At 42.8% G+C, this 25,977-nt stretch overlaps 2 protein-coding genes across 7 annotated transcripts in view; one reads left to right on the forward strand and one right to left on the reverse strand.

Moving 5' to 3' along the window:
* LOC117352073 (para-nitrobenzyl esterase-like) overlaps positions 1 to 25,977 on the forward strand; it is a 38,682-nt gene continuing 12,705 nt past the window's right edge. Inside the window, exons 1-10 of one of the 2 annotated variants that reach the window (XM_033928136.1) lie at positions 1 to 218; positions 5,675 to 6,335; positions 8,831 to 8,938; positions 14,248 to 14,444; positions 15,594 to 15,796; positions 17,629 to 17,687; positions 17,773 to 17,940; positions 18,186 to 18,407; positions 19,488 to 19,646; positions 22,135 to 22,883. In XM_033928136.1, coding sequence (XP_033784027.1) covers positions 183 to 218; positions 5,675 to 6,335; positions 8,831 to 8,938; positions 14,248 to 14,444; positions 15,594 to 15,796; positions 17,629 to 17,687; positions 17,773 to 17,940; positions 18,186 to 18,407; positions 19,488 to 19,630 — 1,797 coding nt within the window. In that variant the 5' untranslated portion in view covers positions 1 to 182 and the 3' untranslated portion in view covers positions 19,631 to 19,646; positions 22,135 to 22,883. Of the gene's footprint in view, positions 219 to 5,674; positions 6,336 to 8,830; positions 8,939 to 14,247; positions 14,445 to 15,593; positions 15,797 to 17,628; positions 17,688 to 17,772; positions 17,941 to 18,185; positions 18,408 to 19,487; positions 19,647 to 22,134; positions 22,884 to 25,977 lie in introns of those variants that run through there. The other variant, XM_033928137.1, reaches the window with a different exon arrangement.
* ARFGAP2 (ADP ribosylation factor GTPase activating protein 2) overlaps positions 22,311 to 25,977 on the reverse strand; it is a 38,415-nt gene continuing 34,748 nt past the window's right edge. For all 5 annotated transcript variants that reach the window (XM_033928143.1, XM_033928141.1, XM_033928138.1 and 2 more), the window contains 3 exons: positions 25,518 to 25,608; positions 25,168 to 25,286; positions 22,311 to 23,705 (listed from right to left, as the gene is read on the reverse strand). In XM_033928143.1, the coding sequence (XP_033784034.1) occupies positions 23,685 to 23,705; positions 25,168 to 25,286; positions 25,518 to 25,608 (231 nt within the window). In that variant the 3' untranslated portion in view covers positions 22,311 to 23,684. The remainder of the gene's footprint in view (positions 23,706 to 25,167; positions 25,287 to 25,517; positions 25,609 to 25,977) is intronic.

Here is a 25,977-nt window from a genome sequence, read left to right on the forward strand (position 1 = left end):
TACTCCTTCACAGAACCTTCCCTGATGTCATGCAGCAAGAGACGGAAAGGCAGCCTGCTTCCTGCCATTTGCCCAAGCGTGCCCCTTTGCAGGAATTTCTTAGATCCAGCACTGAATTCCTTTCACAGAAAGGCATCGTATCAAATACATCTTCCCTTTTCCTTTAACATCTGCAGTCTGAAATGAGGCATCGCAACCCCAAGGTCCGGATTAACCAAGTGAGTGAGGAGAAAGAAAAGAAGACGGGAGGAGAGAAAAGGATGCCGAATGCTGAGTGGGGAGTGGAAAACAGAACGAGGGCTCAATGGCATAGAAAGGGAGACTGCAGGACAGGGGACATTTGAAGGGGCAAAGGATTGGTTTGGAGTCGAAGAACAGTCAAACGGGGCAAGGGGGAGATGTTGCAGTCAGGGGACAGTTCCAAGGGTATTTGGAGAGTAACAATTTCTACTTTTCCACCCACTACCCTAGCCAGCAATTTAACCATCCCCTCTAACTGTAACCCCTAGTTTGTAAGCTCATTTGATCAGGGACTGTCTCCTTTGTGACTGTTCAGCGCTGCGTACGTCTGGCCGCACCCTAGAAATAATTTAGTAGTAAGCCGACTCCCTCTCTGTTCTCCCTCCCCGTATTATTTTGTTTTTGCAAAAATTCTAGTTTCTATAAGTCTTTGGGCTCCTTTTACAAAGGTGCGTATGGTGGAATGCCCTTCCCCAATATATTCGTAATGAAAAAGACATTTTAATATTTAAAAAAGCTTTAAAATCTTATTTATTTAGAGATGCCTTCAACGTCTAAAGCAGATTATGTTTTTAACCCTTTCAGGACCAAGGGACCTATTTGTCCCATAACTTTAAAATCCTATAAATTTTGATTGGGATAGTCTACAGTTCTAAATTTGATATGTACGGATTCCATAGGATACTGCCTTTATGTAAACAAACTGGTTCCGACATTCATTCATTAGCGTCGTTGCCAGATTGACGAGAAGATTCACTTGCCACACTGTCCATAAGCCAGACGTTTGATTTTTTTAAAAAAAAATAATGATATTTCACAAAAAAAATCAATTTTTTGGCATCTGCAAGCCCTTTTTACCATAAAAATGTCGTCAAAACCACAAAAATTGGCCTACGATCCTTATGGTCCTGAAAGGGTTAATAGCTGAGATTTTTATGTACCCTTACCTATTGTTTTTTTCCACTTTTTTATTTTAAACGAAAATTGTAACTTTTATTGATTCCTTCCCAACTATGTGTTTGTTTTAGTCAATTGTTTGTTGTAATATTGTGAACTTCTTTTTACCTTATTATATTGTAATGTACATCGCTTAGTGATTACAATAGGCGATTAATCAAATTTTGTTAATAAACTTGAATAAACTTGATAAACTTGCAGAATAGTGTTCGCTAAATTACCGCGTGTGCTAGACCTTAATGCCAGCGTTAGTTCTAGAAGCACAGCGCGGGTTTAGCGCTAATGCACCTTAGTAAAAGGAGCCCTTTGTTTTCATTCTTGTTGGGTGTGTTTTGTACTATACTCAGAAGTGAGAGGTTTGAATTCTGATACTAGCGTGCCTCTGTGAATCCTGGCGTTAAGGTGCTGGTATGTAAATCCTCTGCTCTGACTATAGAAGTTCACACTATACAAACCCCCCCCCCCCCAAAAAGGGAATTCATTAATCATTTTCAAGACTAATCGTCCCTGTTGAACTAATCGAGATAGGTAGGCTTCAAATGAAAATATATTATAGATGTATAAGTGTATCCTCAGTATGGTTATGAAAGCTAACGGGACCCTGGAAAAACAACCAGAACTCCAGGCTTATACATATAATAATAATTTTATTCTTAACTTCACAAAGATTTGGGGGCCAATGGAAAAATATTGTAATGAATAAATATCATTTTCTTTCTTTATTTCTTTTTAATTATATTATATGCACACTCAGGGGGGAGGGAGGATTTCGGGAGGGGAAAAAAGGAAAAATTTGTATAATTATGTTCAGAACATTAGTATAATATATTTTATGTAGAATATTTGATGAAGGGTGGGTAGGGGTATATCATTAATGGTCTATTAGATCTTTTATGTTAGATTGTATAGTGCTATATTGGATTTAATGTATGATACATTTTTGTGCACTTGTTGTTTGATTAAAAAATGAATAAAGAAGTTAAAAAATAATAATAATAATAATTTTATTCTTATATACCGCCAAACCTTCAGTTCAAGGCAGTTTACAATAAGAAAAAGCTGGACATGTAGCGAATTACAATAATTATCAAGTGTTTCTCAGAGGAATACAGATTACAATTGAATCAAAATTTATCTCAAAGGCGGTTCAAAGTAGAAGAACTGAACATACAATAAATAGGGATTATACTTGTCAAATATTTTTTAAAAAATACAAAAATGCAGTTAAGTCAAAAAAATTTTCAAACAAGTAAGTTTAAATTTTTTTTCAAAATAAGTAATAAGATTGGGTTTGAGGGATAAGAACATTCCAATAGGAATTCATTGCACTAGCCTGAAATGCCAAGGTTTTCCCTAAAAATCTCTTATTACAACATGCTTTTGCTGAAGGGAACATATGTGTATTATGCAGGCTCTTTCTCAAGCACTGCTACACACCATCATAGGCGTACACTTTGTGTGATTTAAATTATACCAGTGCGAAATACACAAAAAGTGACAGTGTTCTGTGTAAACCATATAATTATAATTTCTCGTTTTACTTGCTGCCTACTTTTCAACATTAAGGGCTAGGTTCACTAAGCTCACCTTTGCTGGGCGATCTGTGGCTCTGTCTTCCCGGGCGACCGATTCACACCGTGTCCTCAATTGCAGCAATCGGAGGCACGCCCCGCACCAACCACATGGATCGCTGCAGAGCAATCCCAATGCATGCGTAGATCGCATAAGCAAGGTCAAAACAAAGGGGGTGGGGGTTAACAGCAAAGGCCCTGCCACGTAGCTCTCTCTGCCGCAGTGGCCCCACATGTGACCCAAATCGCAGACTTTCAGAGTTGCCGGTTGCGAGCCTGTGGTTTTAACCCGCGGGTTTAAAGCGGGGCTTCTTATGGCATGTTCTATTCCAGACTGGATATGGCGCTACTCGAGAGGGTTCAGAGGAGGTTTGGAAAACCTTTCATATGCTGAGAGATTGGAGAAACTGGGTCTCTTTTCCCTGGAGAAGAGGAGACTTAGAGGGGATATGATAGAGACTTACAAGATCATGAAGGGCATAGAGAGAGTAGGGAGGGACAGAAAGAGAGAGAGAAAGGGAGACAGAGAGAAAGGGAGAGAGAGAGAGACAGAGAGAGAGAAAGGGAGACAGAGAGAAAAGGAGAGAGACAGAAATAGAGAGAGCTAGATAGAGAAAGAGTGGAGGAACTGGGACTCTTTTCCCTGGATAAGAGGAGACTTAGAGGGGACATGATAGAGACTTACAAGATCATGAAGGACATAGAGAGAGTAGAGAGGGACAGAAAAAGAGAGAGAAAGGGAGACAGAGAGACAGAAAGAGAGAGAGAAAGGGAGACAGAGAGAAAGAGAGAGAGAAAAGGAGAGAGACAGAAATAGAGAGAGCTAGATAGAGAAAGATTGGAGGAACTGGGACTCTTCTCTGGATAAGAGGAGACTTAGAGGGGACATGATAGAGACTTACAAGATCATGAAGCGTGTAGAGAGGGACAGACTCTTCAAATTTTCGAATAATAAAAGAACAAGAGGGCATTCGGAAAAGTTGAAAGGGGACAGATTCAAAATGAATGCTAGGAAGTTCTTCTTTACCCAATGTGTGGTGGATACCTGGAATGCGCTTCCAGAGGACATAATAGGGCAGAGTACGGTACTGGGGTTCAAGAAAGGATTGGACAATTTCCTGCTGGAAAAGGGGATAGAGGGGTATAGATAGAGGATTACTGCACAGGTCCTGGACCTGTTGGGCCGCCGCGTGCACGGACTGCTGGGCGCGATGGGCCTCAGGTCTGACCCAGCGGAGGCACTGCTTATGTTCTTATGCCATAGTGCAGCCCCGCTTTAAAACCGCGGGTTAAAATCACGAGCTTGCACTTCAGGGAAGGGCAGCAGAGAGCAAGAGAGTCGAGTCAGCACAGTTGGATGGATTTTGTAGAGTTGTTTCTAAACTTTTCTTTTGCACAGTTGGATGGTTGTTCAGGAGGAGGAATTATTTCAGTTTTCCGAGGGAGTGGAGAGAGGATAGGCAGACAGCTTGGTAGAGCCTGCCAGTCCTAACATGCTTGGCCATGTTGTGAAAGGGAAAATAGCTTGCATTTCATTAAGACTGTGCAGTTTTTGTTGCTACGGTACGCCTCGTTTGATAGTGTTCTTTTGGAAACATGCATTCAACGCAGTACTCATCCAAAGCGCTATAGGCTGCGTTGTCTCTTTCTTGTGCCTCAGCTGATTCGATTCAGAGAGATATTGGAGTTGCTTTCCTTCCCCCTTTTTTTCGCTCCACTATTTTCAGGCGACCATGAAGTCTGTAGGAGAGAAACTGCTTCTTAACCCTTTCAGGACCAAGGGACATATTTGTCCCATAACTTTAAAATCCTATAAATTTTGATTGGGATAGTCTACAGTTCTAAATTTGATATGTACGGATTCCATAGGATACTGCCTTTATGTAAACAAACTGGTTCCGACATTCATTCATTAGCGTCGTTGCCAGATTGACGAGAAGATTCACTTGCCACGCTGTCCATAAGCCAGAAGTTTGATTTTTTTTAAAAAAAAATAATGATATTTCACAAAAAAAATCAATTTTTTGGCATCTGCAAGCCCTTTTTACCATAAAAATGTCGTCAAAACCACAAAAATTGGCCTACGATCCTTATGGTCCTGAAAGGGTTAAGAGAGGCAGGAGAGTCGGCAGGGTCGTGAGCAACTGGTCCTCAGCAGTCGCTTCTTTTTGGATCGGCCAGCCCAGTCGGTATTCCTACTTTTGCATGCCATTTCCCCCTCATTGCATGCACGGTTCGGATCAGGAGGAAGGTTAGCGAATCTGGTCGGGGTCGCAGGCAAAGTGGTCGGGACACGATCGGTAAGGTTAGCGAATCTAGGCCTTAGTGCTCAAAACTGGCACAGATTACATTACTTAGCTCTGGCATATCCCCATTTGCAGTTCACAGAGTTCCATCAGTCGGCACCTCTGTGTTTTCATAATTTGGATCCTGGCTTCTTTTTACCCAGCCTCCCCTATGACTCAAAACGCAAATGATGGAAGGCACATCTGAAGATGCAGCTAAAAGGGTCATAAACATAGACCCAGTGAGGAGACAGGATTAGTGTTGTAGTGTGTCAGAATTGTTGCAAAGGTATTGCCCACTCTCAATCTTTTTATGCTGTTTAAGGTGCAAGTGCAGAAGGAGGGGAGGTGGGTTGGTGGGGGTGAGAATGGGAATGTGGCATGTTTTCAGCGTCCCCACAGTAAGTGATCCTGCTGGTGCTGCTGGCTTGCAGGTAGGAGGGAGATTTAAGGTATGGGGATATCCAGAGGGGGATTAAAGGGTGGAGGGAGATAGACTGACAAAGATAAGCATCCACAGGAGAATTGTCGTTGCCTCCTATTTCACTTTTTTCCTTAAAGCATCCTTTTGGGGGTGTTCTGAACTGCTCAGGGAGTAACATATCTTTTCTTTCAATTCAGGACGCTGAATATGAACCCCTGGCACAATATGCAGAAGAAGAAGAGGAGCAAGGGACTTGTGCGAACAGGAGGACAGAAGCAAAGCAGCCATGTCGTAGTGCAGGCACTAAAAAATTGGCCTTCGTTGGCTGTGGCATCCTAGGATTCAGTTGCCTGGTGGCTACCTGTGCATACCTGTCTGGCATTTCTAGTGACCCCCTGGTGGATGTCACCACACACTGCGGTGTGGTGCGTGGCCTTCACAGCAGCATTGGATACTCATTTAAAGGCATTCCCTACGCCGTGCCTCCGGTGGGGCCCTTAAGATGGAAACCTCCCAAACCCACCTGCTGGAATGGCACACTCCTTGCCACCGAGTTTAAGTCCATGTGTGCTCAGTTGCATCCACTTGGTGACGCGGGGACAGTTGCGGGCTCGGAGGACTGTTTGTATCTAAACATTTGGACGCCATCCATCGAGACAGATTCCAAGCTGCCGGTAATGGTATGGATCCATGGAGGGTATCTACACATCTTCAGTGGCTCAGAGAAGGGTTACTGCCCTACTGACAAACTGGCACATAAAACCCAGGCTGTCCATGTCAGCTTCAACTATCGGCTCAATGCCTTTGGCTTTATGGCCCTGGAACTGTTGCGAGAAGGCTCGCCTACAAATACCTCTGGTATGTAATAGTTTTGCCTCTCCCTGATTCCACTCATTGGCTTCTTTCTTTTTGCATTTATAATATACATATTTCACATAAATAAAATGCAAAGAAATAATAGTTTACATCAATGAGAAGCAGCTGCAGAAATATTCTAAGTAATAATAATAATAATAATTTTATTCTTATATACCGCCAAAGCCATGAAAGTTCGAGGCGGTTTACAACAAGAAGCGCTGGACAATCAGCAAAATACAATCGCTGGAATTTGAACACCACACCCATCCTCAGCTCTTTCTAACTTATATTTATGTCCATTCATTTAGCCCTCAACAGATCCTTCCTTATCAATAAGTGATCTGTCAAGCTGGGTAGGATCAAAGTAAATATATCGTATCGAATTCAATGTTGCTACTGGGACCTGTAGGAAGAAAATTCCTCTTAACCCTGTCTTTCAACTTCAGAAACTCTTTCCGACGCAACTGTGTGGATTGTAACCACATACAGGAAAATACGGACAGGATGACCACAAAACTGAGCATCTTTCCTCTGAAAATATAACTTCAGTATATTAATCTTATCCTGTTCAAGACGGTAAAGTGACCTGAAGGGTAATAATTACCTCCCGAGAGGATTCCAGGAAATGAGTCAAATTTAAAGATTCTACATTGGAACCCTTCTATTCACCTTCCCCGACAGCCCCAGATTGAGGAACAAAGGCATAACGAAATTCAGAAATCATCACTCGTTGCTTTCAGAGGGTCTCTGCACTTCTCAGGACCCCTTCTAGTGCTGCATGAGGACTTTGTACCCCCTAGGCCAGGGGTGTCCAACCTTTTGGCTTCACTGGGCCGCATTGGCCGAAAAAAATGTTTCTGAGGCCGCATAAACTTTCAAACGCTGCAGCAAGACACAGGAGGGAGCGGGCAAGATGGTAAACACCCGGGGGCAGCAGAGGAAAACACTGCATCGCCCTCGACCAGGGCCGCACTAAATACTTCATGGGGCCGCAAGGGGCCCTCAGGCTGCAGGTTGGACACCCCTGCCCTAGGCTATATCTAGCTGATTTGAAGGGGGTAAGGTGTGGTGTAGGTGGCTTCTCGTGACAGATAACCAGTGTTGGAATGTGTTTTTTCCCTCTAATTTATGAAGGGGCAGCTTCTTCTACTTGATTGGGGTACTGCCCTTATTGTCTTCTTATCTGGATGTGATTGTTAATTGGATGAGTAAGAATAAACTGCAATTGAACATCTCTAAAATTTCTAGGGTTTACTTCAAATGTGCCTGCCTAACAAGCAAAGTCCTAGGCATCATCTTAGACTCCTCTCTCTCCTTCAACGATCACCTCAACTCCCTGGTAAAAAAATGCTTCTTTAGCCTCCATATGTTAAGAAAAGTAAGATCTTGCTTTCATCATTCTCATTTCGCCATCCTTGTCCAATCCACCATCCTCTCTAGACTAGACTACTGCAACTCCATCTATATAAGCCTAACTAAGAAAAACCTCCACAGACTTCAGCTAATTCAGAACGCCGCTGCCAAGCTTATTTTCGCAAAAGGCAAGTTTGATCACGTTTCCCCACTCCTCTCCAAGCTTCACTGGCTCCCAGTATACTCCAGAGTCCTCTATAAATGTGCCTGCTTAGCCTTCAAGATTCTACATGGCGTCCTTCCTCCCGTTATCCCACTCTTCTGGAATTCATCAAACCCGCTCTCTTCTAGACCCTCCCAAAAACTGAAACTATCTTTCCCATCTATAAAAGGTATATCCCGCGCAGGAAAACTTGGAACATCCCTCCCCTTTAGAACCACTGAACTCTGGAACAACCTCTCATCCCCGCTCAGAAATTCTAGCTCCTTCCAATCCTTCTGTAAACGCTTGAAAACTTGGCTCTTCTCAAAAATCTAATCTCCTCCCGTTCTCTAGTACCCTGCCCTTCTCTATCCTCTCAGTCCCTCTCCTATATCCCTTCTTTGTAATTCCTTTCCTCTTAACCTCTGTAAACCGTACCGAGCTCTGCGCATGCGGAGATGGTGCGGTATACAAACCTAATGGTTTAGTTTAGTTTAGTTTAACATTTAAGACCTTGCATGGCACTTTCCCTCTTTTAATCCCCCCTATCTTGGAATTCTGTGAGACCTGATATTACCAGATCTATCCAAAAGCTTAAATTATCTTTCCCATCGTTAAAAGGCACGATCTATATTGGAAAATTAGGGAAATCTCTTTACTTTAAAACGATTGAGCTTTGGAACGATTTTCCTGTCCAGCTGCATAATTTGGGCTCTTTCCAGTTATTTCGAAAACATCTGAAAACATGGCTATTTTCAGAAATATAAAAATTTTGGTGCCCTCTATACAATCACTAATTCTTATTATATTTTCCTTTCTTTAAACTTTTTGTAAACCGAGCTCTGTCTTTATAGAGAAGATGCGGTATATAAGCTTAAGGTTTAGTTTAGAATAAAACTCTATCCCTGCACCCTTTGTAAACTTTTGCATTTATCATTAGGTAACTACGGCTTCCTGGATCAGATCACTGCCCTGCAGTGGGTCAAGGAGAACATTCAATACTTTGGGGGAGACCCTGAGAAAGTTACCATCTATGGACAGAGTTCAGGTAAGTCCCAGGTCTCCACAACCATTCCTGTACACATACAGAGGCACACAGCCACTCAAATGTGCACACATATAGATACATTCCTGTACATTTACTCACATGTAGACCTATAAGCATACACATACCTGCCACTTATAGACTAACATACATTGATATAGACCAGTGGTCTCAAACTCAACCCCTTTGCAGGGCCACTTTTTGGATTTGTCGGTACTTGGAGGGCCTCAGAAAAAATAGTTCATGTCTTATTAAAGAAATGACAGTTTTGCACGAGGTAAAAACTCTTTATAGTTTATAAATCTTTCCTTTTGGCTAAGTCTTAATAATAATATTGTCATTTATAGCTAAAGAGACATATGATCAAGAAACGGTTTTATTTTACTTTTGTGATTAGGGCCTCAAAATAGTACCTGGTGGGCCGCATGTAGCCCCCGGGCCGCGAGTTTGAGACCACTGATATAGACCAATCCTTTTCTGCACTTTTAAATACATCTGAATGCCTGCATGTGCACTCATATAGCTCTTATATAAACATATATACATGGTATTCAGAAAAAAACAGGACCCCCAACATTTTTCCAAATGACCCAAAAATGTCCTACCGCAGCGGAAACTTTTGCCTAAAATTCAAGACATTTCTGAGTACAGGTCTCCTGCCATACTGACGGCTTTGGCATTTCTGAATTTGGTTATTTGCGAGCCTCCCGCCTTCTGGACCCCACCACACTTTACTTTAAAGCCCTGGTGGTCTAGCGGCCAAGTGAGGCGGCAGTGATCTTCCTACGCTCCTGCCCCGTGAAAGTCGTGGTCAAAAATGACTGCCGCAAATTCCCCCAGCAACCTTGTGAAACCGCCAATGGGAACTTGCAGCAGCCATTTTGATAGCGGCTTTCAAGGGACAGGAGGTTAGGAAGATCGCTTCTGTCCCACTTCACCGTTAGACCACCAGGACTTTAAGGTAAGGTGTCTGTCCCATCGTTCCTTGAAGTCGAGCGTGGCACTGGCCTCGACTACCTGACGTGGAAGACCATTCCATCGATCAGTTACCCTTTCGGTGAAGACGTATTTCCTGGTGTCCCCGTGAAATTTTCCCCCCTGAGTTTTAGCGGATGCCCTCTTGTCGCCATGGGACCTGTAAGACAAAAGATTTCTTCCTTCACCTCAATGCGGCCCGTGATGTATTTGAATGTTTCTATCATGTCCCCCCTTTCTCTGCGCTCTTCAAGAGAATATAACCTTCATATGGGAGGTTTTTAAGTCCTGAGACCATCCTAGTGGCCTTTCGCTGAATCGACTCCATTCTTTTCACATCCTTTTGATAATGTGGCCTCCAAAACTGAACACAATACTCCAGGTGGGGTCTCACCATGGATCTGTACAGCTACTAGGGGGGTGCTGAAAAGTTCTCAGCCCAACCAAGAAGAGAATGACGTGGATATGGTTCAGTCAATGATCTGAAACAATGTCAAAACAGAGAATTTTGTTTCAGTAAATTGGCACTTAATTGCTTCAGTGGCAAAATAACGCTCAGAATTTTAGAAGTTGGTTGGTTGGGTTGAGAACTTTTCGGCACCTCCCTCGAACTCTGCCCATGCCCCCACTTTCTTCTCTCATGTGTAATGCGTAGATCACAGAGCACTGCTTGGTTTCATTTTCTCGAGTAATCTTATCACCATAAATGCCAAGGCAATCTGTCAGTATGTGAACATAAATAAAAGTGACTCAGTATGTCTATTTATGAGTATGTTAGCTTGAGTCTTAGGTGGGGGAGTCAGTAGAAATGCAAGTAAGCGATTGAGTTTAAACGATTGTTTCAATGTGTGGCAGTGCAAATTAATATGCCTTTGGTAATTCATATGTTTCTAAATCTAAGCACAGTGTAATGTTTTCAGGGTGGTTGAATGTGGTGGTCGGCATCTGTGTGTTGTAAGTCACTGGTTCCCAACCCTGGCCAGTCGGGTTTTCAGGATAGCTCTAATGAATATGGATGAGAGAGATTTTCATATAATGGGAGGTGACAGGCATGTAAATCTGCCCCATGCATATTCATTAGGGGTATCCTGAGAACCCGACTGGCTGGTGGTCCTCCAGGACAGGGTTGGGATCCACTGGTGTAAGTTATCAACAAAAGGCGAGAGGGTGAGTATAACCTCCACGGGTCACCAAGTTAAATCAAGAGTGACTAAGGGATTTACCATGAGACATGATAGAAACATTCAAATACGTCACGGGCCGCATTGGAGTGGAGGAAGAAATCTTTTCTCTTAAGGGTCCCACGGCAACAAGAGGGCATCCGCTAAAACTTAAAGGGGGAAGATTTCATGGAGACACCAGGAAGTTCTTCTTCACTGAAAGGGTGATTGATCGATGGAATGGTCTTCCACGCCAGGTGGTCGAGGCCAGTAGCGTGCTCGACTTCAAGAGACGATGGGACAAACCAGTGGGGATGCTACAGAGTTATGCTTATAAGATGGACTCTCATGGGAGGGAGGACTCTTGAGTGGGCAGAATTATATTGGGAGGACTTGGAGAGGGAGGGTTCTTGAGTGGGCAGACTTGTTGGGCCGCCGGCCCTTTTCTGCCGTCATACTCTATGTTTCTATGTAAGATGAAATTTTAAATATATATATATTAATCAATAGAACTGTATTTAAAGGTCAATCCGCATACACATCTCATAAAAGACCCAACATGGCATTTGTTTGGCATCTTGCCTGCAGCAGGGGTCATTAAAATTGAAATATGTAAAATCCCCATAAAGAAAAATCACCCAATGACACACTCTGGATGTAGCCCAGTAGCATGAACCACTGAACGGCTTCATTTCATTCAGTGTTAAAAAGATCACCGACAGCCTTTCCCCCCTTGCAATCTGTGCCAACCTCACCCCTCTCCTTAATAATAAGTTTATATACCGCAGGACCGTATACAGTTGAAGATCTTATTGCTGACCTACAAGTGTGTTCATTCTGCTGCCCCTCAATATCTCTCCTCTCTTCTCTCTCCTTAGACACCTCCCAGAAAACTCCGCCCCTCCGTTGCCCCTTAACTGTATCCTCCCCAAAAGGATTTCATAATCAGAATGCTTTAAGTTCAAAAGAAGTAGCAAACAACAAAAAAAGGACTGCTTTTCCAATAAAATAAAATGCATTTACTTACAGTTGGTTATTCTGCAAAATATTTGTGGTGTGTTCCCCTCACTCGTTTAGAACGGTCACTAGAATCCCGCAGTGTCGGAGAGAGAAGAGCATTCGGCTCGGTTGTAATGACGTCACGCGTATATACCGTACGTACTCGTATTGCAAGACCTCGTTTAGCAAGTTAAAATTTAAAAAAACGTTTTGCTTAAGTGAAAATGAATAAAGAATTTAAAAAACGTTTTGCTCGTCTTGCAAAACACTCACATGCCACGTTACTCGCAATCCAAGGTTTTACTGTCCATTTCTCTTCTGCTTTTACTTTTTAATACATAAAACATAACTAGATAAAAGTAGGAAAATTGGCAAAATTATTACTTCAGTAAAAGGAACAAATGTTATCCTGTACTTTTTTTTTTTTTTTTTTACAAATAAAAGTATCAAAACTTTTACATAAGTACCGTAATTAGTTAGTTTCTTAGTTACTATAAAACACTGTCTGTGAGCGTTAACACCTATGCAAAATCATCTCTGCATTGTTCTGTGGTCAATTTGCAGGAACCCCAGATGGGCAGACTAGATGAGCCATTTGGCCTTTATCTGCCATCATGTTTCTAGGTTTCTAAGCCTATGGCTGTTTTCTGTATCGGCCCCCTAGTGCTTGCACCAGTCCTGAAAGTTGGTGCCTGTGAGCCTGAGTCAGGGTTTGCATTTGAATAATGCGGCTACGCTTCCACAGATTCCCGTGGTAGGTAAGATCATTCATGTGGTATCTCTGTCCTTGAAGACTGGCTGACCTTTGTAATCCTATAGTGACTTCACCAGGACTTTCAGGAGCAGGTGGTTGCACATGTGAAATACTTTATTCTGTGGTATGCTGGTGCCACAAATGAAAATGGGATTCGTGCAAGTTGTGTGAATGAACCAACAAATTTTTAGATTGAATTAGATTGGGCAGACTAGATGGACCATTCGGGTCTTTATCTGCCGTCATCTACTATGTTACTATGTCATGGTGGGAGAGTAAATGTGTGATAAGAATTAATTTAAAAAAAAAATTCTTTATTCATTTTATATTTTACATCAAGTGCACAGAAAATATCAACAATTAAAATAATACATCACTTGAAAATCCACAAAATCTCCTTAAATAAGATTTATCCCCATTCCCCCCCCCACCATATTAATATCAGATAATATATATATAACGTAATATAATAAATTCAATCCTTCCCTTCATATCTAATAATGAAAATCAAAAACCCACCCCCACCCATATCACCTTTTATGTTAAACAGGGAAAAATGATAATTATTCATACAATAGTTTATTAATGGCCTCCACACATCCTTGAATTTATTAAAATATCATTTTTGAACTGCTAACGCTCTTTCCAGTTTATACAAATGGCACACTGAATTCCAAAAACTGTAATTCCAAAAACTGTAATTCAATCTTTTCAATTATATGTTATTTGTTGGATGGCAACTCCTGTCAGAATCATTAAAAGTTTGTTATTATTAGAAGATATTTGGCTCTTAGCTCTCAGAGACATGCCAAATAAAACTGTGTCATACGATAATGCCACATGATTTTCTAACAAACAATTTATTTGATCCCAAATCGACTGCCGTAATAAATGGACAGTGAAACAATAAATGATCTAAAGTTCCAGCCAACATCTATTAGACTTAGAGCAATCCAATTTTTGTAAATGAACAGGGGTCCAGAGTGCTCTTTGCAACAGGAAAAACCATGTTTGCCTTATAGACGCAGACATTGTACATCTCATCCTCCAAGACCAAATACGTGGCCATTGAGATGCCGAAAATTGATGCTTAATCTCAATGCTCCAAATATCTCTAAGTCCGGTTTTTGGTTTCTTATAATAATTTGTACCACTGTGCGGCCTGGTGTCCCAGGAAGTCTGCCTGAAAGCATAAGAATTCTAAACTAAATTGATTTATTAAGAGATTTCTATTCAGGGTGGGAGAGTAAATGTGTGATAAGAATTATTGTGTATAAAGTGGTGTATGATAGTCTGTACATGAATTAAGAAGAAATGACTATAGTTTGGAGTCAGGATGGGACAGGGACTGGACTCGTGACTGCTTCTGTCAGCATGAAAGGGTGGGTGGAACTTAAGAGCCATTTCTGTGCTGGTTAATCCAGGAGGAACCTCCGTCTGGACTCTGATGATGTCACCTCTGGCAAAAAACCTTTTCCAGCGAGCAGTTGACATGAGTGGCTCCTACGTTTTCACCAAGAAACTGCCTGAGACTGAGCGTGACAATCTGGTGTTCTTGCAGAAGACAAACTGCAAAGACCTTAAGTGCCTGCTTGCCCTCCCTGTAGAAAAAGTCCTGAAGGTAATCGCTCTGGGATAGTGTGACAGGTGACCCCTGCAGTGCTGTGGTCAAAGTTCATAGCATAATTGAGTTTGGACAAAGTTCTGGGGGATAGGTCCATTAACATTTATTAGTAGGGCAGGCACAGAGATTGCCACTAGAGAATGACACAGGGACAAATTTTCCCCATCCCTGAGGGAACTCCTTTTCCCATCCTGTCCCAGCGAGTTCTTTTCCTATCCCTGCCCCATTCCTGCAAGCTCCATCCTCATCTGCACAAGCCTCAAACATTTCATAAGTAGCAACATTCTAGAGCTCAGATTGTGAGGTCATAATGCCTCATTCCACCAATGCCTAAGCTGTTCTCATCTGCACGAGCCTCAAACACTTTCAAATCCCAAGTAGCAACATTCTAGAGCTCAGATTGTGATGTCACAATGCCTCATTCCACCAATGCCTAAGCTCCGTCCTCATCTGCACAAGCCTCAGACCCTTTAAAATCCTAAGTAGCAACATTCTAGAGCTCAGATTGTGATGTCATAATGCCTCATTCCACCAATGCCTAAGCTCCGTCCTCATCAGCACAAGCCTCAAACACTTTAAAATCATAAGTAGCAACATTTTAGAGCTCAGATTGTGATGTCATAAGTCCTAATTCCACCAATGCCTAAGCTCCATCCTCAGCTGTATTCGAGACTTGAGCGGTTAAAGCAGAGCTTGCAGGGATGGGATGGTGAAAATGTATTCCTGTGGGGACAGGGAAAAATTTGTCCCTGTGTCATTCTCTTATTGCCACCTCCTGCACTAGAGAATGAGTGGCAAAGAAGTGATCTGTATTGGACACTGTCAGAGGCAGGAGGATGGGCTCAGGATTGTTGCAAGTCACAAATGTGCCCTGTATGACATGGCCCCAAGTGCTCCGCCCTGCCCACTTTCCTGACATCAGCAAAGGAAGCCAATAGATGGGAGTGCAAGTTTGGCACCCTGGCCCATAGTTATGGCAGCGGACCATTGGCTTAATCCGGTGTTGCTTCTTTTGATAATTCTATAGGCCATGCCCTGGAGAATGAATCCTATAAGTAAGTGCAACGCATTTTTGAGTTTTGGCAGGCAATGGATCACCAGTGGTAGAGATTCACACTGTATGTTCTCTCCCCTTATCCCCTTTAGTCCATCCCATGGTTTGAATACCCATATTGGGCAGCCGACGATCTGACTGACCTCCCTGTAAAGGGTAGGCTGAATGGAGCAGTGGCTGTGGTGGATGGGTATGTGGTGCCAGAACCACCTCTGGAGATGTGGAAGAAGAGAACTCCTGGTTACAATGATGTTCCCTTCATGATTGGCACAACGATGCAGGAGGCGGATTTTAGGTGAGGATCTGTGTTGCAGTGAAGGGTGTTTGGGCTTGAGACTGGGAGAAGCAGATATCTGATGCTATTAAACCATGCAAGGATGGAGGGGTGAAAATCACGCTGTACATGATTGACACTATCAGAAGGGGGGAAGGGGAGCAGTGCAGGTGTTAATGTCAAGTTCTCGACTGCTTCTGTATAATCCAAATCAATACAACAGTGCGGCGAGGAGGAAGCCTACGCTGACAGGACACTGCTGAGATAGGGCCGTGCAGCCAAAATATGAATTTTGTTTCCCATGACATTTACGGAAATATTTTGTTATCTTTTTTAGCATTGGGGGAGGGGGGCAACATTTTGACTAGTGCGCCTTCTTCACTAATGGTGCACACACACTTTGCACTATCAGAAAAAAATGCACACCCTTCAAACGAGTGCACTATTTGGAAAGATTTGCACTTTGTTCTCCCCTCTTCCAAAAGAATGCAACTCATTCATGAATAATATTTTCTGAAGAGTGCACATAATTGGAGAACAGTGCAAACGCTTGTGAATAACTCCCACTCTTTCTGATGAGTGCACACTATTTCCAACACAGGAAGAAACCTGAATTTTCAGGGTTTTCCCTATCATTTTGAGCAAAATGTCGACATAGAAAATGTCATTTCATCGCTAGTGTGCGAGTCCTAGAAGGCAGTGACAGGACTCTGCTGTGATGAAGCTCACACCTGCGTAGATTTAAAAGAGTTCGTTACCTGAATCCAGAATGTTCAGATATTTCATTTGTGGTTGTTGTTTTTTTTGTTTGAAATTCTTTATTCATTTTAAAACATACAAGTGTCAAAAGTTTGAGAATGTGGATGCCAATTTAAATTGTCTGGAAACTAGATTAGGTGTGGTTGAAACTCAAAGTAACACATTGCAAGCTGTTTCACTATCGGCAGTAAAAGAGTCTACGTCACTGCATTTAAAAACGGAAATGTTAAAGAAAATATTTCAAAGAAATACTGGGATTACCCAATGCGGACAGTTTCCCAATAAATAATTGTTATCATATTCCCCAGAAGAAAAAGGAAACTGTACAGGATGTGGACCATCTGGTAACAGATGAAGTTAATTTGACAGAGTTTCTAGAAGATTCTCAAGATGTTATCCAGACTCGGTCCACAATGACTCTAACATGTATGAGTGAGACAGATAAAATGTTGTTAATGAAACTTTATTTTAAAAAGACTGACCAAATTCTGCGGGGATTGGGTTAGCATATTTCTTGATGTCTCAAGAGCTACTCAGTTTAGAAGGAAAGAATTTCTGAAATCGAGAACTAGAGATTTGGCACTTGAGGCATCTTTTTATTTCAAGTTTCCTTGTAAATGTCTGGTTAAGTTACAAGATAGTGAATTTATTTTCTGGGACCCCATTCAATTGCAACAATTTTTATTAGCTCGTGAACAGAAATGAGATTTCTTTTTTTTCATTCTTTGATGAGAAATTAGGTTCGGAAAGTCCGTGTCCTAATATAGTAGGGAATGATTTGGGTTCATTTGGAATTCAACCCATTTCTTGGTTTTCCTTAAAATTAAGTTAGTAAATAAGCAAATATGTTTCCCCATTTAGTGGGCTTGTAAAGGATTGTTTTTTGTATTGTTTGTGTCGCATTGAAAATTTTGTATTGAAACCCTTTTTTTTCCCTTGATATCTTTTGATTTTGATATTGTAAATGTATTAAATTCAAATTTTAAAAAAAAACCCAAAACAAAACATACAAGTGTACAGAAAAACATCCATAATAATTTCAATACAACACTTGAAAATCTTTACCATTTTTCATTTGTTTTCTATTTCTCCAGTCCCTTGTATCCCAACATTTCTTCCTGGACTGCAGTGGATTACAAATGGCAAGTGAAAAGTAAGCTTCTCTAAATATTTGTGTTCCTCTGGGGGCCACCCGGTCACATCCTCTGCTCACTCTGCGGTCTCTGTCCCATCTGCAGAAAACCTGGACACGTTTGGGGGCTACCTTTCAGACAGTGCCCTTCACCTCTATCCCAGTTCCGATTTCTGTAACCAGCCAGAGCGCTGTGTGGAGAAGGCCTACATGACAATGGTGTCAGACTTGAGGGCCACCTGTCCTATCAACGAGCTGGCCAAAGTTGCCTCAGGTACAATAAAAAGAGCAGGTTCATATTCCACTGACAATGTTCTCCACCATTCATCCTTTTCCATTTGTATTTTAGGCAGGTTAGGAGAGGACAAGTTACTCGAGCATTTTCAGTATTGTAGATGTTGTTTTTAGTGCTAGGGCAGTCATTAGGGGTTGCATTCTGGTCTTAGGGCAGTAGTTATTGGTCTGCTCTTATACTGCATGTCAGACACCTCACTGCTTTTTTTTTTTCTTTTTACAAAGATGCATTATCAAGCCCTGTATATCGTTACATTATAACGTACACACCCTCACGCGCTGCCTTGAAGTCGGACCTCTTACCTTTTGATAGCTGGTTTGCATTTCACATGCTGGACAGTTTTGGGTTCTTTGGCAGTATGGATGTGGCCTTGGGCGTCACCACAGAAGCTGATCGAGACTTTGAGAGGCTTATTCAGAAGCACTTGGTACATTTTGCAAAGCACGGTAGGTCCTATCATGACTCCTGACAGATTGTGGTGCAGTGGTTAAAGGGGGAGAGTGTGGCGGAGTGGTTAAAGCTACAGCCTCAGCACCCTGAGGTTGTGGGTTCAAACCCACACTGCTCCTTGTGACCCTGGGCAAGTCACTTAATCCCCCCCCCCCATTGCCCCAGATTGTGAGTCTGCTAGGACAAAGAAAAATGCTTGAGTACCTGAATAAATTCATGTAAACCATTCTGAGCTCCCCTGGGAGAATGGTACACTTCTCCCTCCGTATCCACGGGGGTTAGGGGCAGAGCCGGCCCGCGAATAATATTCAGGCCGTTTCTGCCCCTAACCCCCGCTTCCCCCGGCTATTTTAAGCTCTGTAAGCCCCCCCTTAAGCATTACCTGGTGATCTAGTGGGTTTTCAGGGCAGTTGAGATCTTCCCATGCTTCTGCCCCGTGAAAATTGCTCACAGGAAATGGCTACCTTGAGCTCTCGAGCCATTTCCTGTGAGCAATCTGCACGGGGCAGGAGCATGGGAAGATCGCTCCTGCCCTGAAAACCCGCTAGACCATCAGGTAATGTTTAAGGGGGGGGGGGGGGGCTTACAGGGCTTAAAATAGCCCAAAAAATTAAAATGGGTTTTTTGGTTTAAAATTGCGAATAACCGAATCCGTGGATGCTGAAACCACAGATTCGGAGGGGGAATTGTATAGACAATTGAATAAATAGTGTGACAAGTTTCAGCCTCTGATAAGTAGAGCTGGTATTGTGACATCATAATGCCTCATTCCCCCAATGCCTAAGAGCCAGCCTCATCAGTGATGTCACAATGGCTTCATTGTCCCATATGTGGCTCACATTTTTATTTCTAGAGTGGCGCAGTGGTTAAAGCTAGAGCTTCAGCACCCTGAGGTTGTGGGTTCAAACCCAAGTTGCTCCTTGTGACCCTGGCCAAGTCACTTAATCCCCCCATTGCCCCAGGTTCATTAGATTGTGGAAGAACAGTATAGAAAAATGAATGAATAAATGTCTTAGAAGGAGTTTCAGGAAAAGTCACCTTCTTCCTAAATGCAGTATAAACTCTTATTGCGGCAGGAGAGATGGAGGGACTGTGGCCACAATATCCAGAGGGGACGGTGTTGCTATCCCGCACTCTGTCTCTCATCACCAACTACTACCCAGAACGCTGTGCACTGTGGGAGAACAATGGCCTCTACGAGTACGCCTGGATCAATTGAAACAGAATCAAAGATGGTATTCCGTTGTTTGCTTATTTACTTTCATTGTAAATCTAGTGTGTTTTATTATTGGACGAGGAAGTTTTGTCTGTTTGCTATGAACTTGGGCCTGAATTTATTTTCTAGAAACCAAAAAAATTCAGTTTTTAATGACTTCCAAGAGCAATGTTAAAATTTTTAGAGTTACAGATGTCATTTTTTTAGACTGCTTATGGATCTATGACATGACAAACTGACTCTTCTCAACCTTTGGATCCACCCACTTTAGTCACCCTTTCCCAGACATGGTCCTTCATTGAAATAAACAAGATCTGTTCACATCTGTGATCTTCAGTTGAGTGCTCATTGTCTGTTCCCACTGTCTTTTTTGTGTTTTGAACCCGCGGGGTTCTTTGTCCTGTTAGACCTTTTGGTGTTGACCTTCCCTTCCACTTCCATATCTAACATTTCTGCTTCTTTCCCATTGTCTACCATCTCTCTTTCTGCCTGCCTTGTACACTGTCTCTCCCTTCCTCCCCTCCATTATATGCAACATTTCTTTCTCTCTCCTCATGCACCATCTCTCCCTGTCCAACATTTCTCCCTCTCTCTTCTCCATATATTTCTCCCTCCCCTTCACCATATGCAGGATTTCTCCCTCTCACACCTTTCTACCTCATTGTTGAAACTCTCCCTTCATCTCATCCACCCCATGTCCAACAATTCTTCCGTTCTCCTCTCCCCCCCAATGTGCAGCATTTCCCAATCAACACCCCCCTCCCCCATCCTGAGACCTCAACTTTTGGGGCCTCCCAAGGCAGCAGCAGTGGGGGCGGAGGCTAGCGGGCAGAGGCAGCGCCATGAGCAGGCTTCTCGCAGCCTACTCACCAGGGCTTTTCTCTGCTATGTCATCAGTAGCACAGCACAGAGAAGGCCCCAGCAGAGCCACCACTGGCCTCCACCACCAGCTTTAGGAGATCCAGACGTTTCAGGAGACTTAGGACTCACTAAATCGGAGTGTCCAATTTTATTTTTTTTTTAAAGTGAATTGATTCCAATCAATTCACCAAAGTAAATTGGTGAATCGGGCAGCACTTCTGTTCTTAAGAAACTACTGGATGTACCTTCTTTTAAACAAGTGAGGCTGGACGAGTACAGAAAAAGAAGGTTTATGATTGTCAGCCCAGTGTTTTGGAATTCATTACCACAGCAATTAAGACAAATTGATGTACTCACTATTTTTAGAAAGCAAGTGAAGATCTTTCTGTTTTTGCAAGCATAGTCTTGAATACAGAACGACAGGTGGAAGATTTTAGCCTTTAGTAAGGTTAAGTGTGCGGGCTTGGTATATTTCTTTATTATATTTTATTGTATGATGTTATAAGCGAGACTACTTATTTATAAGCCGCCCAGAATGGTAGATGTTTTTATTGTCACTGTTTTAATTTACTTTTGTAAACCGCGTAGAACTCCTAAAGTACTACGATATGTTATATTATATTTTCCAAAAACCAGAGTGGAATTGTCCAAATCAGAATGATGTGCACTAAAAAAGTGTCCTCCAATTCATCTGGTAATATGAAGATCTTTATTGTTCAAACATCAAAATGACACATTCAACGACTCAATGAACATAAGAAGTTGCCTCCGCTGGGGCAGACCAGAGGTCCATTCTGCCCGGCGGCCCATCAGGCCCACTGCCTGAACAGTGGTCTCTGACTAATTTTATAATTTACCTCTAATCCTGTCCCTATAACCTTACCTCTTCTCCTATCTGTACCCCTCAATCCCTTTGTCCTCCAGGTACCTGTCCAGACCTTCTTTGAAGCCCTGTAGCGTACTTCTGCCTATCACATCCTCTGACAGCGCGTTTCATGTATCCACCACCCTCTGGGTGAAAAAGAACTTCCTGGCGTTTTTTCTAAACCTTTCCCCTTTCAATTTCTCCAAGTGCCCCCTTGTACCTGTGGTTCCCCTTAGTTTGAAAAATCTGTCCCTATCCACTTTTTCCATGCCCTTCATGATCTTGAAGGCTTCTATCATGTCTCCCCTGAGTCGTCGCTTTTCCAGGGAGAAAAGCCCCAGCTTTTTCAGTCTGTCAGTATATGAGAGGTCCCCCATACCTTTTATTAGCTTAGTTGCTCTTCTCTGGACTCTCTCAAGTACCGCCATGTCTTTCTTGAGGTACGGCAACCAGTACTGGACACAGTACTCCAGGTGCGGGCGCACCATTGCATGATACAGTGGCAGGATGACTCGACATGTATATGTTTCGGCCATCAGGCCTGCCTCAGGAGTCTTAAAAATCGCAAATGATGATATATACGAAGTATGCTGGCACTCAAATGGATTTGACCAAAAACCAATCAAAGAGGAGTGTCATACTGACACCGTGCGTCTGTACATGTCGAGTCATTGAGTTGTTGAATGTGTCATTTTGATGTTTGAACAATAAAGATCTTCATATTACCAGACGAATTGGAGGACACTCTTTTAAACACATTTTAACTGTTCTATGATTTAAGAAAGAAGTCAAAATCATAATTCACAAAACTCCTACGAAGACAGGATCAGAGGACAGTGAAAGCCTACATAGGACTGCCTCAAATGGAGGAAGCTGGATATCTGCCCTGTGACGGAGAGAAGCTACAGTCCCTGCCGGCCAGGCTTTATAAAGTAAAGACTCAAACACAGCCAGAAATGCTCATCTCACCAAGCCAACTGCTGCTTTATTTTGATTCTGAAAACTTGTGAGAGAATGAAGCAGTAATGGGCACAGCTCTGCCTTCCCATGTCCTCTTCTTGCAACTAAAGGGACACACACTCCTGAACTGGCCTCTGTTGGAAGGGGGATACTGGGCTAGATGAACTTTTGGACTGACCCATTATGGAATTTCTTGCGTTCACATGTACAACCATACAGCAACCAAAATAAAACACTCTCAAAACTTCAAAACTGCTTTCTTGTCTTTCAAGTCATTATTGGTTTGTACAGTTATTCTTATAACCAAGGATACTGGAGCATTAAACACAGACAACCACAGGTGAAGGATTTGGACACACAACTAAGACTCAGTGCACTCTTCCAGACAAATGAAAAGGGTGAGAAAGTGACCACAATCAAGATAAAGGACGAGGGGGGGAAACTGCTTATGACTGTATTACTCCACTGTAAGGGCAGCTCCACCAGACAGAAACTTGAAAATGAGCCAAGTGAAAAGGGTACAATGGAGCATCTTGAGAAGACCCCGTAAGACTGCACTAAGCAGCAGTCCCAACACCCCCCCCACACACACACACACACACACACACACACACAATTGAAAGGGAACGGACAGCAGTTTAGGAAAGAGTACATGAAAAGGGAGTGTGCAAGAGGAGACCATTTTAAGAAAAGAGCAGAGAACCAACATGCAACAGCCTCAGGAGAAAGAGAAATAGCACAGTAGGAAAATGAAGAAGTCAGTCCTCAGGGATCTTCCAGCCAGTCTAATGGGCATCTCCTTACTGTGTATGCATGAAATATATTTACATGGAGTGTTTTCACCATATGCAAATGTGCCTCACGCATATTTATTAGAGATATCCTGAAAACCTGACTGGCTGGAGTTCCTGAAGGCAGGTTTGAGAACCAATACAGCAGAGAATTAACAGCGCTCTTGGGATGAGAATAAGATAAGGGGAATTAATACCTACAGACAATGTATGTGAAACCACACAATTTTGGAAATCCTTTCTCCAGACACCTTTGGAGAACTGTTCCCCTATTCTACCGATGTCTGTATTACTTAAACCAGCCTTAATGTTCACTGCAGGAGGTAAACCAAGACCACCACAGGGAAGTACAACAGGAAAGAAGAGTCTAGGTACTCGGCAAGGCTGAGCAATAGAGATAAAGATCCAGCCCACGAGGAGGCCAGGGGCACACATCCCAGTCCAGCATAATACCGTCCCCACTAATCCATGTAATTGCGAAAAACAATAGTCCTGCAATATGCAATAACACTGCAAACGATGATAGGTGTCCTGCACCTCCCTCTCCTCTACGGGCTCAATTCCACAGCCTTGGAGCTTCTCAGTAAGGTCCATATCGATCCTGGTGAAAGAGCCAAGGTAAAAGAAAGACGTCAATTCAATGTCCAGAGATTCAGAATTATTCAAAACAAAGCGGTTCAACTAATTTTCAGTCGGAAAAAAATCTGACCACATTACCCCATATTATAAAAAAAATGACACCGGTTACCAGAGGAAGCCAGGATAATATTCAAGTTTGCATGTCTATGTTATAAGACGTTGCTAGGTTTTGCACCTCTCTAAACATTTTGTATTTTCCACTAATTTACGACACACGTGGAACTTCTCTGTTCTCATTTCCTACGTTGAAAGGATGTGGTTATAAAAGATTCCTGGACAGAACTTTAACTTATAGTTTTACCCCAAATACCAGCCTGATAAGTGAACTGTTAATTTCTTCTACATATCAATCATTCAGAAGGTCTTTGAAAACCTACATATGATAAATTTTTCTAAATTTAGTTTTGTATTTCAGGCATGTTGTTAATGTATGTATTTTCCCTGTTGTTCGACAGCTTCTCTTGATGTAAACCACTGTGAACTGCAAGGTACTGTGGGATATAAATAAATTTTTATTATTTTTTTTTATATGCTCTCACCCGTCAAAGTCCGGCATCTCCCACAGCGCTTGTGAAGCAGATACTGCTCCTTGCTCTATTTCATGAGTTTCAAGTTTTTATTTGTATTTGATGAATCGCTTATTCAAGTTACTAAGCGATTTACAATTTCATAAAACAAGTTTATATAAGTAAGCAAAATAACTTAAAACTAACAGTTTTGAAACATACACGAAACGTGAAGGATAGAGGGGTAAAGCTACATCTTCATAGCTTAGGAAAATAGACAAGAAACAAGGAAAAAACAATGGGATGGGTAAATAAAACTGAACCGTAATATCTTCATCTAGAAGAAAGAAAGTTAAAGATTGAATGCGTCTTTAAAGAGGTAACTTCTTAGAAGTTTTTTGAATTGGCTAAGGACTTTTTCTTCTCTAATATGCTGGTGATCTTACAGGGACACAGCCTGGGCCACCTCTCCCAGGACACAATCACTCGGTAACCTAGTAAGAGGGGTGTGGACCACCCCAGGCGCTGTCTTTGCAGGGGGCACTGGCACCTCTCCCCCCCCCCCCCCCCAGCATACAAGTTGAAATGTTCGTTGGTGCGAGCAGCATATTCCATTTCCTGCTTGCAGCCGGCCTTGGCTCTCTTCTTAAGTCACTTCCCGTCGCAGGACCAGAAGGGAGCCAAGGCCATCACGAGTTTCACGAAGTACGCGAGGGGATGCTCAAGTGGCAGGGAAGAGCAAGAAGTGGTGCTCAAGTGGGTGGGGGAGCCTTACGTCGTGGCGGGGAAGGGGGGGGGGTGCGCCTCCCTAGCTCTGCCACTGCACTCAGTCCAAGATGCAGCCTACCACAGTTCCCTCCCCCAATCCAAGTCCATTGCCTAGCTCCTCCTTGTTCCTAGGACTTCCAGTCTGCTCACCTGAAGAGAATTCATGACACCATTAGCGAGAACAGCCATTTTACCAGCTACAGATTTCACTCCCTGCTTGAACTGAGCAATATCTGGCGTAGGCAACACATTCCCAAGGGACACTCCAGCTGGAAGAGACCACAGTAAAGACCTCAGCAAAGTGCAATGCCATCACCCCACCCCACCCCAAGGCCACTCAGTCTCCCAGCACCAGTCTTGTACCTGCCCAGTCTCCCGCCACCATGGCACAGCCATGTGTCTGCCCATCTCCCTCTTCACTGTATAGCTCTTTGGGCCTGGTAACTTTTCCCCTTTCAGCATATAACCCCTACAGCCCTCACTCCCTCTAGCATACCAACCTGAATATGCTGGATCCATGTCGCCGAAAAGATCAGCCGAGCTAATGGAGTTACTGTCTGATAACTGCTGAAGGCGTGACCTGGCTTCATACTAGAAGAGAAATTGAGACTTTTTTTTTCTTGGCTAGAAGATACCCACACACGCCTGCATAGTCTGTTTCTTGCTTAGCTTATAGCACAGAAATAAAGAGCTGATGTAGAGAGACTGAGGAAGTACATTTAATGGGCAAGAAGTGTGTGGGGGGGAAGTTGTTCAGAGGTTGCAAAGTGGAGAAGAAAGAGGTTTCTCATACACTTTCCCTAGCATGGAGTCTTTCCTAGGCCAGAAAGCTCCTACTGGTTTCTCATGATTCTGATGGAAATGGCAAATTCTGAGGCATCATGGGAAACCAGAAGCCAACAACCAGGAAGAGAGGGAGCCAGAGAAAAGGAAAAAAATCTCTTATCTACATATCTCCCC

The sequence above is a fragment of the Geotrypetes seraphini genome, chromosome 19, assembly GCF_902459505.1.
Source record: "Geotrypetes seraphini chromosome 19, aGeoSer1.1, whole genome shotgun sequence".
Classification (NCBI taxonomy): domain Eukaryota; kingdom Metazoa; phylum Chordata; class Amphibia; order Gymnophiona; family Dermophiidae; genus Geotrypetes; species Geotrypetes seraphini.